The sequence below is a fragment of the Osmerus eperlanus genome, chromosome 11, assembly GCF_963692335.1.
Source record: "Osmerus eperlanus chromosome 11, fOsmEpe2.1, whole genome shotgun sequence".
NCBI lineage: Eukaryota > Metazoa > Chordata > Actinopteri > Osmeriformes > Osmeridae > Osmerus > Osmerus eperlanus.
In genome coordinates this window covers 10771237-10784014 of record NC_085028.1, presented here as the reverse complement: position 1 = coordinate 10784014, position 12778 = coordinate 10771237, and the positions used below count along the sequence as shown (strand labels likewise).

Below are 12778 nucleotides of genomic sequence, written 5' to 3'. Positions count from 1 at the left end.
GCCTTTTTTATAAAGCTGTTAGGTGTGGTTTCTCTTAAATGGGTATGGATTATTTGTATTAGTAAGCCTTTGCTGATGTATGTAGAGCAAGATGAATGAGTCAAAGCACTAAATACTCAACACGGCAGATATATGTAAAGGTAATCCTAAAAGTGGTTTATGTCTTCTCACCAGACAACCAACCACAAATGAATGCAGTAAGCAGCAGTAAATATTAGATATGTCAATTTCAGATTAATGTAATAAATCCCATTGTCCTTCTGTTCTGTCTGGTAAGTATTTATGGTTTGAATAAAAGCTTCTTTTTAAAATCAATTAACTGCCTTTTATTTTAACAATATCAACACAGGCACTGTGCGTGTCACAATCAATCCCCACCAAAATATAATTATTTAACAGTCAACTTATTTTATGGAAACATGGATTTGTTTTACATGGGCAGATCACTGCATAAATACACATTTATGCCTGTCATTGACGGGTGTAAATGTGTATTTATGCAGATGTGAGGAATAGTACTCAGTCAGTAGCCTGTTTCTGTTTGGAACAGGAACCCTGATGTTATCTCTTCACTGTGCAAGATCACACTGTTTAAATTTTTTCAGCTGTGGTGACCATCTCAGAAGGGGGTAGTTTTTAACAAAGCTTTGAGGCCAAGTGCAGCTAGCATCCAAACAAATAGTACAACAAATAGTAGCATGAACACAAAAATGCTTACTGGGACAAGGATATGGAACAATAAGCTACTACAGCCTACTATATGTAGGCTAATGATTAATTTCAAACACTCCACAGAACTGAAAACAACTTTTGACACAACTGTTTTACGTTTTGGTTGACACAAATGATTCCCTCACTCATCTTTACCACCTCATCTCCCAAACTTCTCACTTGGTTGTTGCAGTACAGTAAGTAAATGTTAAAGCTTAAATGGATGTGGTAATAAAAAGTACAAATAAAGTGTGGTGACCAACTTTGGGTAAGATTATAAACAAGCTTATTAATAGTTCTAAAACTACAGGATCCAGAGAACATGAAATGCTCTATTTTTCTTCTACGGATCTACGAGTAATCGTAAGTCATAACTTGAGCCCCTTTAAACATGTAACAAAAACAATCATGCACACGCCCTCAAGCCATGCGTCCACAATGGTGCACTTGCAACATAGAAAACCTGGAAAAGTACCTAATGGCAACAAGGGATACTCCAATTTCCATGTGGAAATGTACCAGCAGCCGATGCGTACATGATGGTGTGGTATAAAAAGACTGGTATCAGTCACTAGCTGGTTTATGATTGACTTGGGTTAAATATTAAGATCTGGGACCGACAGAGGTGAAGACACGCAGAGGGGGCGGCTCAGCATAGAGAGGGGGAGTGGAAATTGGAGCATGATGATTCACAAGTAGGACAGCACATTGTATCCGCCGAAACACCAGAAGTCAAAACGGGAAGGAATTTGTTATGGGCCAACTCTTCCATACCATGTGCTGTTTTTCAGCTTTTGATGCATGACCGTACAAACGTGACCTTTGCTCCAAGTCTGATGTTCATTAACCCCTTCACAGAGTGATGGAGCTAAGAGTTTTAAATATTGTAATGTAAAAAAAAAATACAAAAGAAACCTAATCAGCAGTCTGGTATCATTTTAAGAGGTCACTTTTTATTCATTGCTAGAGATTTAAACATTATGCAATCTAATCTAGGTCGGATTAAGGATTATTTATTTAGGGCAGGAAAACATCAATTTAGACTTTCTCATATCCTGTCCTTGAGTGTAAGGTAAAGGATGGCCATGATAAGAGCTCTTGTTTAAGTTATTTTGATCCTTATCACCTTGGAAAACCTAGACAGGAGAACTCAGAACACAAAAGGGGTGTGCAAGAAATAGAGGAAGAACATACGCGTGTAGGGATGGACTGGACGGTCAGGGCCGGCTTCTAGTTGCATATGAGTGAACTGCTGAAGCCATGAAAGTCAAGAGTCTTGCCTGATAGACTCAGACCTCAACCTCAAACCTCCATGGCTTGTTTACTGGGGGTGTGCATCTTTGCAAGCCTTTTCTCGCTCAATGTACTTTTATTAACACAAAGTCAAAACATAGACTACATAGGTATAGATTTAGCTTTATTTAGTTAGATAGATAGCAGCCTACACAAAGTTAATGATTCTGAGATGGAGGAACAGGTCACAAGTGATATTGTCTTATGACATTTCAATTGTTGTAACAGTAAAGGAAAACCTAAGAATTCAGCTATTCATACCTTGATCTTGACATTAAGATTATATTTCATAAATAGCCTACTGATCAGACCCAATAGTGCTGAGAGACTGAGCTTCAATGACTGAATATCTCAACAGATGTATTATTTTTTACTGTGTGGGTCAAATTGCCTGGGTAACCCAGTTTACTTGTGAGCTAAGACCAGCAAGTGAAATGTACACCCACTTACATCATTGGTCAGCTGGTCAGTAAATGTCTCTCATGTGGGCTGTCCCAGGGTTATAGGCTTACTTACAATCAGTAAACATGTCAACATTGTACAAAAGAAATGTGTGTGTGCCTCAAGGCCCTTTGCATAGGCATCAAGCCATATCAGCTGTGATAACCATGTTTTAGTTTGCCATGTTTGAAACGTATGCAGCCATTTTTATCCGTTTTCTTGAGTGTGTATTAAGTAGATTTAGATAACTAAGAGATCAAACCAAATGTTAATTGGTTGTCAGCACAGTAATGTTGATTTTTTCTGATTTGCTTTTTACTCTGTATAACCCGAGACAACTATCATCTCAGTATGCCTGCGCCACGTCCATTAATGGTATATAGCGGTACAAGTTATCCCCTATTTCTCAGCGTGAGAAATGGTTGAAATGCGTGAGAAATACAAGCTGTTGCTTGAGAGCGTGAGAAATGGCTGAAATGCGTGAGACTTGAGAGACCAAAGGGCACAATGATAAGGTTGTAACCTGATTGGACAACTGTCAGGTTCGTTTGGAAGCGAACCACTGTTCAGGCGGTCTCGGTCCGCTTGTTTGGTGCCCAATGGTGCAAAATGGTGGTTTGTAAATGTATGGATTATTCTGCATCAAGACATGACAAATACCACACCTACTCTAGGATTTTGGCAGGTTCCATCAATCAAATCCAAGGACACTTTGAAAAAAATCAAAAGTAACACAATATTATGCTTGTGTGCTGTCAGGACACTCTCTGATCCCTTCGGGTGGTGTTGTCTCCTATATTGAAATATGTATTTTTATACTTCACTCATAAATGAAAAAAATTAAATATATATATAGGCCCTTTGTATTTTTTTTCTTTCCCAGGTTATCTACACCTCCTGTGTCAGACATCAATTTAAAATACTTTCAGACTTTCATTCCAGATCCTAGTATCTAGCGCCACCTATAGCCCATTGTCGTAGATGCCAGTTAACCATCAAACACCCGAGGATTAGATAAACTAAGGTAAAAGATAAAACAAATAGGACATAGGACTAATATTTTTGTGAAATATACTTTTCAATACATCTCTCAAACTAAATCTATTGTGGAATAGAGTATAACGACTTTAACTTAAACTATGACTGAAATCTATTAATTATTCAATGTCCTTTCATAGTAGTCTCTCAATATTTACTCAAAAAGGTTTGAGAACGGTTTTACCTTGCCATGTCATACCAGTGAGTAGGCTACAATTATCCAACTAATGACTGCAGAATTGACGTCATGTTAATGTAATGTGTATAATGTGAGACTATATTATTGCAAGATGCTTTCACAGCCACAAGGTTGATAGCTAGAATAGTTAACAGTTTCAATAGTGTGCAGTGAAAAAACTGATATGTTACAACATGATATAAGAGACCAATGTGAAGCTGACTCCCACACTGCTTTTTAGTTGAAGCAGACCACAACTTGATCCAACGGCAGCGTATGTTCCCATGACAATAGCTGCCGTATGTGTATGAGATCAGGTGGTGTGGAATATAACCCTGTCTAAAACCAGATTTTGCTCGTCCTGCAGAGTGCATCATCCCTATATGCAAATAAATGTATCTGTAAATCATTACATTTCCAGAGGAACATCACACTGAGCTGAATTGAGTTGGGACATGCATGTTTTGTGCTCTCTGCCAAACCCTCCAGCAAAAAACTTTTCCAGGGCACATGAAGTACCAGAAGCTAGGAATACTGGTGCTTCAGATCAGGGGCGTTTCTACACAGGGGCCTACAGGGGCCAGTGCCCCTGTAAAAATGTCCCTGCCCCCCCCTGTTGCCCCCCCTGAGCTGACTGAGATATATATATATTTTTTTTACACGTTTTTCTTCTTCTAGTAGTCATCATGAAACGAGGAAGGGACATTTTGCCCCAGTAAACATATCAAGGTATTGAGAGAGCTGAGGAGCTGGTAGAGGGGGAGCCAGAGTCGTTTGTATGATTTTAAATTAAAGCTAAATTAAAGTATTTAATGTTTAAATATTATTTGTTTCCGTTTTTTTATGTGCCCCTCTGATTAAACACTGGCCCCCCCTTGGCCCCCCCAGTAAAATTAGTCTAGAACCGCCACTGCTTCAGATTCTGGCTTCACTCACTCTCATGTTGATGTCAAGTTGGGAATACGTTTTCCAGCTGTTGAGAACGGTTCCCATGGGCAAGTCAGGCCACAATGTCATCCAAAGTTTCATCTGTGGGCACAAAAACTAAACAAAAAACGTTCCCTCCATGTTTCTATAACTCAGTTATGTTCCTCTTGAAAAAAATATATTATGTGGGAGGATGCAAAGGCCTTCCTCTGTGTTATTAGGAAAGCAATGGAGATGAACCTCCTTTTTGAAGGCAGTAGATATAAATTAGGAGACTATTCCCTTCTGTACTACTGTTTCCAACTTTCTCATACATGTTATTTTGAATCCGTTTTCTATACTTGTTCAAGTAGGCCTAGATCTGCATTTTTTACTACCATAAAAGTAGTCAAATGTTCACCCTAATAGTGGACAAAAACGTGATAATGAGTAGGCTACCACGTATGGGATTCAAATTAGTATAGTCCCTATATAGCCTAAAAATGTTGAGTAAGCTAATGATTTGGTTTTCACAATGTATGGTTCATGTTTGGATACCCGCAATGTTTGGGGCTATCTCGTTGTTATGATCAGTGACCTATGCACTTTTGTAAAACTCTCTCTTGGAAGTCGGTTTGGATAAAAGCGTCTGCTAAATGCATGTAAATGTAATGAGGCTCTGTGAGAAGTGTTTCGCAAAACAGCTTGGTGCCAGTGGAATGCAAATTTATGTTTTTTGGAGCATGCCGCTACTTTCCACCGAATTATGTTCCAGCTATCCTGTTCCAGGCAATTAATCGCCTTCGGCAAGGCGTGCATTCCTCTATGAAACCACTGTCAAACCTACTGGAGCTGGGGGAAGTCGCAGGTATAGGCTACTAGGGGCGCTGTTTCTCATATTTGAATTTATTTTATGTTAAACTATCTATTGCCACTTCAAGACAACATAAGTTGAGGGCCGTTCATTGGGCGTCATTAACATGATTAGCATAGAGGACACAACTTGACGAATGTGTAGGCCTACTGTAAAAATCTTACCGATTGTAGCCTACTTTAAGGGTACAATCGTACAAAGGTACAATCGTCCTACGTTTTATAAACTAGTAGACGTTGTAAACTGACCTGCCTGGCAAATTAGGACTGTATGATTTAGTTTTGCAGAGCTATTGGCTTTTAAGGTGGAGACTAATTACTACATCTCCTACAATGCATCACGGCCAGGCAGTAACTGACAAGACGAAACGAACGTGGTGGAGAAACCAGTGATTCTATAGGGCAGGGAGAAACACGGAACTCAAAGATGTTTGCCATCGGCATGACACCCAGCTGTCAAACTGATATCCCATCGAAGAACTCGTGTGTTTCTAAAAAAGATCTGACTCTGTTTACCGCGTCTAGCCTACGCATTGAATTTTTTCTCTAATTCTTAGATTTATTTCTATCTTCTGAATTTTTTCAATTCAGAGCAAACCTTTCAAACTGCATGCGTCGATGCCGAGGAATGGATAGTGTGCCACTGCCAAGTGACAATAGCAGGATGGTTAAATGTAGTGAAGTCTCAAATGAAACAGTACACGCAGATGTAGCTCTTGACCAATGCAAACTTATCCAAAGTATTATTGAAATCTCCATCTCCAGCCTCCAAGGACTAAGGACAAAATGCGCTGCTTCTAATGACCTCACCCAGCACGAGATACGCACTTTAGAGGTAGGTAGCTATATTACATCATTGTAGCCTATACCCACCGCAGAAAGTTAGCAGCTAACTTTGAAAAACGTGTATGCACTTTTGAATACTGTTTTTAGCTTGTTTACCAATATCAGTTTAAGCGTACATATTGCTTCTTTATTTAACTTCCTGTCCATTGTCAGCTCGTTGCACCTGTGTCGAAATAATGCATGTCGCTGTCGAAATGGGCTAGAATGAACTAAATGTTAACTAAACTATAAATAAGGTTCACAAGTTAAATTGCAATAGCCAATACAACCAGTATTACTAACTTAATCCACCTTGTCAGATTTCCCACTGGAGCGCAAAACTGTAGGGCTATACCTTGATATGCGCAAGCGCAGTAAGCACTGGTAGGACAAAATGTTGCATCTGCCAGTATACTGGCTCACTCTTAACCCTTGTGTTATCTTCGGGTCATTCTGACCCATCAGTCATTGTGACCCACCGTCGTATTGCGACAAATTTACCGCATACAAAGACAAAGTGAAGCATTTTCTTTTAACAGCTAGGCTGTCTCAGACCCCCCACATTGCAAAGGTTAAAAGAAAATTATTTTAATTTGTTTTTGTATTGGGTAAAATTGGGTAAACACAACGATGGTTCGTTATGAACCTTTGGGTCATGTGACCCGAAGGCAGCACGAGGGTTAATAAAGAAATGCATATTGTAGCGTAACAAATATCCAAGGAGATATTTGTCTTTACAGGCTGTCACAGGGTACTGGGGAGACAGCACGCATGCCAACACCAAAATACACACTTTCCCCAAGGTGTCTCCCTTAAATGCGACCTGCCAGCAACAAAAAACGAATAATGATAACAACCTCGTTAGTAGTTTATCAATGTAAACTGACATTTGATCGAGGAATCTGGTGCCTTGTAGTATTGGACACGGAAAGTTCTACCTGCTTTAGGATCTTGCATAAAAGCATCCTCTAGTCTAGACAGCTGACAACACTGAACTACAACACCTCGTGTGTGTTACAATGTATAGCATGAAAGAAAAATATTGGAAGAGGAGACCACTTTCTTGGAAAACTTGACTTAAAACTGCAAAACAGACAATCACGTGGGATGAAGGGGAGTGTCTGAAAATAAACTGTAACCCCTGAGCAGATGTCCTTCTCTCAAATCTCTTCTTCCTCCTATTTCATTGTGACACTATTCAGAAAACAAGAGCTATTAAAACATTAATTGCAACCTCCAGTAAGTTGGATCTTGATGATATTTGGCTCTCGTTGGACTTGGATCTTGCTTTTGGCCCTTTTTGGGCTATTGTTGTACACAATTTAATGCATTTTATCTTCACATCTGGCGACATGGTTTCCTAATTAGTTCTTCTCATATCAAATTTGTTACTAAATCACCAGTGTTTGGTCCAATTGAAAAACTCCAATAATAATATATTATTTTTAATTTGTTAGTTCACCTAAGTCTGCGAAGTCACAAACCCATTCCCTAAATATTTATAATGATGGCCTGGCATTGTTTTGAGCTGTATGTTCAATCTCATGGAAAATTAATTTAAATGTTGTTCTTAGGGATGCTAAGTGCCAACTATAATTGTCTCATGATCTGTATTCATAGAAGTGGTTGTCAACAAATACAAATTTGGCAAGGTGGCCTCACTGCCAGGCCTCACACAAGGCTGACATTATTCAAAGTATTCCAGAGATCCCTGTGGTCTACGGATGAGTTATAATTGCTGGCATCGCTGCCTTGCTGATGGGTGAGCTGGAAAGAGTGTGGAGCTTTTGTTGAGTACTAGTCTGACGGAGCTTCTAAATTTAGCTTGTCTCCCACCCACGCATTCTCAGTGTGGCCTGTTGAGCAAGAAAGTAGACCAGTAGAGTGAGAGACAGAGAGGCGAGGGCCAGAGAGAAAGAGGGAGGAATAGAAGGGAGAGGAGGATGAGTGGGAGGGGGGAGAACTATTCTCTGGGTTGGTAGAGCCATCAATCAACATGGATAAGAACAAAAGAAAGAGATGACAGCCTATGACAGACTTGTATCTCTCTCCATCTCTCTTTTCTCCCACATCCCTGTATCCCACAAAAGGCCTGTCAGGTAGTCGGACCTGAGCTCAAAGGCTGGGGAATCGGGTTCCGTTGGTTTGCTGATGTAAACGGTCTGTATTGTGTTTACATTGGCCACAGGAGCCACCCTCTGAGTCTATAATTACAGCCCCACTATCTCTTAAGTCATTATGCAGGAAAAGAAGAGCCTTACAGCACACGAGTCTCCAACGTGTGTAACATTTCTTAAGCAGCAGAAACATGCAAATGTAAGGTCTGAAATGACGAAATGACGCTATTGCTGCATTGTACAATGCACGATTGAAATGGAGATATTATTGTTCACGGTGCCTGGTAGTTGAGATGTGGTACACGCTGTGCCGGTAAATCCAGACCATTCCGTGTGTCCAGCTATGTTTCCCCAACTTGCAAATAGTACAACCACTCTGTTTGTGTGTAGCTGCGTTTTTTTGTTCAGAGCACAGTTTACAAGTTCCCTCAAGACAAACTATATTGTGAAAGGGTTGCCTGATATTGACCTCAGGAAATGGTTCTCCCACAGCTTCCTGTTTGAACCTTTAAACAACCCTTTTATGACCCTTTTCGGTCATCCATTCTACCTTTTTAGATATGTCACTGTTGCTGCTGTAAACCTACATCTGTGCACATTTCGATGGAAATCTTTTTTGTTGTTGTTGTGTGCTGTCTTAATGTTTATAATGGCTGTACATTAGACATGTGTCATAAAAAGAATACATATTTACCATTCTGGTACTGTCAATTTTCAGTCTCTTACAGTAGTTTAAGGCCTTTATTCATAGGCTTTTTCTACTTTCTCACTCTTTTTTTCCATTTGACTTCAAGCCACCCTAACCCATAGTTCACTAGGGGATTTCCTGATGCTCTGTATGTGTCGCACCTTTGCCTTAATTTACATAACTTAAAGCTGAATATACTTGAAATGGTAAGAAATCGAAACTGACTGTTGGTAGCAGAGCCCTAGTTGACACAAACCTGATTCAAGATAAATGGTGGGATCTGACTGAGACCATGAGTGTCACAAGGGGTTGTTGTCCCCTTGAGCAAGGCACTTGGCAAAACACGTATCCATGCAGTGTCAGTTAGGTTTACAGACATCTTATGCAGTGATAATTGTTTCTGCATTACAACAATCAACAATGCTATTGCAAAATCATGACTAACTCAAATAGTCTTGTATGGTAACGCTGCTCTCTTCCTCTCACACCCCCTTAGTAAAATTCCTAGTTTCTCATCATTGTTTGTGCCCCCTGTAGGTAAAGTTGAAGAACTACATCTGTAAACAACTGCAGTGCAAACACGTAGTGCCTGAGATGGAGAGGACGCTGGCTCTGGAAAGCTACCCTCGTCTAGTGGATTGGCTCCACACCATTAACCTCAGACCTGAGCTCATACAGGTGAGTGTATGTGTGTGTTTTATGTGTGTTTGTTTCAGTGGCCTGTACCAGAGATCCAATTTTGAAGTTGTACATTTTGTATTCAAATGTATAAGCAATGAAGCGCAAATGGAACAGGACCCAAGGCTGAATACATGCATATCATTTGTCACAGGTGTTGGCAACATGTTTTGAGCCTCCAAAGACTCAGGTTAACGTCCTGAGCTTGGCAACTCTGCTAATTATGCATACACACCCAAAAGGAGCTGGCAACATGCCGGAATAGGATTAATATCCTCTTCATTTGTGTTACTGTGTCATTATGAACTGTACTGCCACATAAGAACACTCATTCTACTGTGTCAGCCACATTGGGACCAGTTAAACTCGCTCTGCCAAGCCCTGTTTACAAATACAGGGGATTCAAATGTTTAAGGTCAGCCAAGAGAGGAAGAGGGATTGTGAGAAAGTTTTACCAAGAAGGGTAGTTGTTGGAGGTGTTGTGGGAAGAATGGACAATAGAAGAAGGTATGTAAGAATTTAAGCAACACATCAAAAGCAACCCACTTCTCCAAGTTTATTTTGCAAGTATTTTGGAAACGCAACACATTACCCTTTCACCACAGCCATTTGAGAAACAAGCTATGCAACTCCCTTCCCAGCCACTCTTCCTCAATACTATTTCTGTTATCAAACCATAGTGACAGGTGAGTGACAGGTATAACTTGACTGCTGTTACTGTAGGTTTCACTATTTACTTACATAGGTTAATTTGAAAGACAAAGTGTTATACCCCACACACACACATTTTGTGATGAGCAGTCAACCCAAACTGGTTCTGAGGCTCCAGAATGTGCCAAGTCAGCTGCTGTGCCTCCTTACTGTCTTTACCCAGCAGCTATTTTTAAACACCCACTCCTGCCTTCCCACATACCACCAACACACACACATACACACACACACACACACACACACACATACAGAAACACATGCTGCTGGGAGAGCAGGAGTACACATGCTTAGCAGCGGACCAGACTGGACACACATTCATAATAGGACAGCACAAAAGAAAGTTGGATTCACTTGGCTGTAAGTTTGAACTACAAAGCGGACAAAGGCTAGCATGTGTATAGGCCTTCTGTTCTGCAGTGGATGTGTACAGGAGCAATAGAGACCAGCACATGGTTTTCTGTCCAGTGTACTTAGGTAGGCCAATGTTGTGTCTGATCAGAAACATTGTTCCTGTTTGCATAAGACTTTACTGCATGTTTGCTTTTATAATGCAATTTAGCTTCTGTGCCTTGCTGTTGAATTGTTTTGTTCATATCGGCCCTTCTTGGATGAAAGGATGACTGATCACTTCAAACTCTGCTCAAGAGAGTTATGATGTAGTTGACTAAATTCCAGGCAACTTTGACACGCCTGTTGTATGCACTGTGGGCACCTGCATTCCTGGCTTTGTGTGTGGATTTCCAGAACATCAACTTATTACATTTATTATAATTTGAGAATAGACCACATTTTACTCCTAAATATGTATTAAAAACCTTTGAAGACTTAATTGATTAGTTGGCTTTTTAGTGGATCATTACGCTCCAGAACAGTAAAGCTTTGTGATTCACAATTTTTTATTCACTCTGTGATCATTTTTACGGGCCTGTGTCCTGGCAACATGGGCATTCATTAGCCATGGCCCCATCCATTATGTGACTCAGAGGGCAGAAAGTATTGGCCAGAGTTGCACACTATAATAGGTGGCACTGGCAAGTAACTGCTGACATTTTCTGTTAAGCACCTTTTGAAGTCAGATGAGCTGAGAGAGGACACATTTAGACCACTCTGTCGTTATAAATTCCCCGTGCGTGCATGAACGCATATGCAAGGAAAGTATATTCATGTGAGTGTGCCTGCATAGTGAATTGGGGGTATGTGTGTCTTTGTCTGTGTGTTTGACTGTGTAAGTGCGAGTTTGAATCAGCGAGGTGTGTAGGGAGGGATTACTGTTTACACAGAAGGCGGAAAGGAATTCCCCTCCGGCCAGAGAGCTGGGATCAGGCGTGCCTCTCAGACACATTTGCATGACTGGACAGTTTTGGAAAATGTATGAAGAGGCCGAGATGAGCAATGAAAATTCTCCTATGGGCGAGAGCATGGATGGTCGCCCTGTAACCCCCCCCCCCCCCCACACACACACACACACACACACACAGATGACCCATGGTCTGAGCCATCTGTGCCCCTATCTGGGTCAAATACATGTATGTAATACTGTACTATACTTTAAAAACTGTTATTTTATACGTGTTTGATAATTTTGGCTAATTAAATGCCTAATGTTTATCTGCAGTAAAAGATATGCCTAACAACAACACTCAGTGGCAAGTGAAATCTTAGGTCAGTTGCGGCAAGCCTTCCCTTTCCTGGAAGTGTGGGAGTTGTTGGAAAAAAGGAACATTACAAAGGCCCCCCCAAAAAACGGTTTCCTGTGCCCTTGTGGAATATGTACCCCTCCCATTTTCTCTCCTCCCTTTCCCAGCCTCTTTTCCCCCCTTTCTCTTCTTTTTGTGTCTAGTCTTGTGTGGCAAGTCACCTCTAGAACAGTTAGGCAGTAAAAGCTGGAAAAAATGCAGTGCTGCAGAGGAAGCACGGCCATTATCTCAAGGTGGTAAAAGACTGATTAGACACATGATTCTCATGGCACTGCTCTCGACTTTCTGTAGAATATGTACTGAGAGAGACTGCTGCAGTTTCTGTTTCATGATAGTTTGAATGGGGTTGCCTATACTTAAGATTGCTGACAGTGCAAGATACGTAGTTAACTCTTGAGTACCACCAGCCCTAACTTTAACCCTGAGGTTGAGCTATATCATTCAGTTATATTGGCCTATGTAAAGTCTGTAATATTAACTGTTTAAGCTGTTTTAAATGTGCTTGGTGTCCACCAACCAGCAGATTAACCTTCTATTTTCTGTTTTATGGGCTATTCTGTTCATTGCCTACAGCTATTTTGTTTTGGTCCTACCCTGGCGTAATGTGGGAGAAGGTTAGAGG

At 40.6% G+C, this 12778-nt stretch overlaps 1 protein-coding gene across 4 annotated transcripts in view; it reads left to right on the top strand.

Annotated features, from left to right (window-relative positions):
- The first annotated feature begins 5791 nt into the window (after nt 1–5791).
- Nucleotides 5792–12778, top strand: part of LOC134028814 (kinase suppressor of Ras 1-like) — a 19893-nt gene continuing 12906 nt past the window's right edge. Inside the window, exons 1-3 of one of the 4 annotated variants that reach the window (XM_062472640.1) lie at nt 5794–6090; nt 6206–6275; nt 9608–9748. In XM_062472640.1, coding sequence (XP_062328624.1) covers nt 9665–9748 — 84 coding nt within the window. In that variant the 5' untranslated portion in view covers nt 5794–6090; nt 6206–6275; nt 9608–9664. Of the gene's footprint in view, nt 6276–9607; nt 9749–10695; nt 10817–12778 lie in introns of those variants that run through there. The other 3 variants (XM_062472638.1, XM_062472639.1, XM_062472642.1) reach the window with 3 other exon arrangements.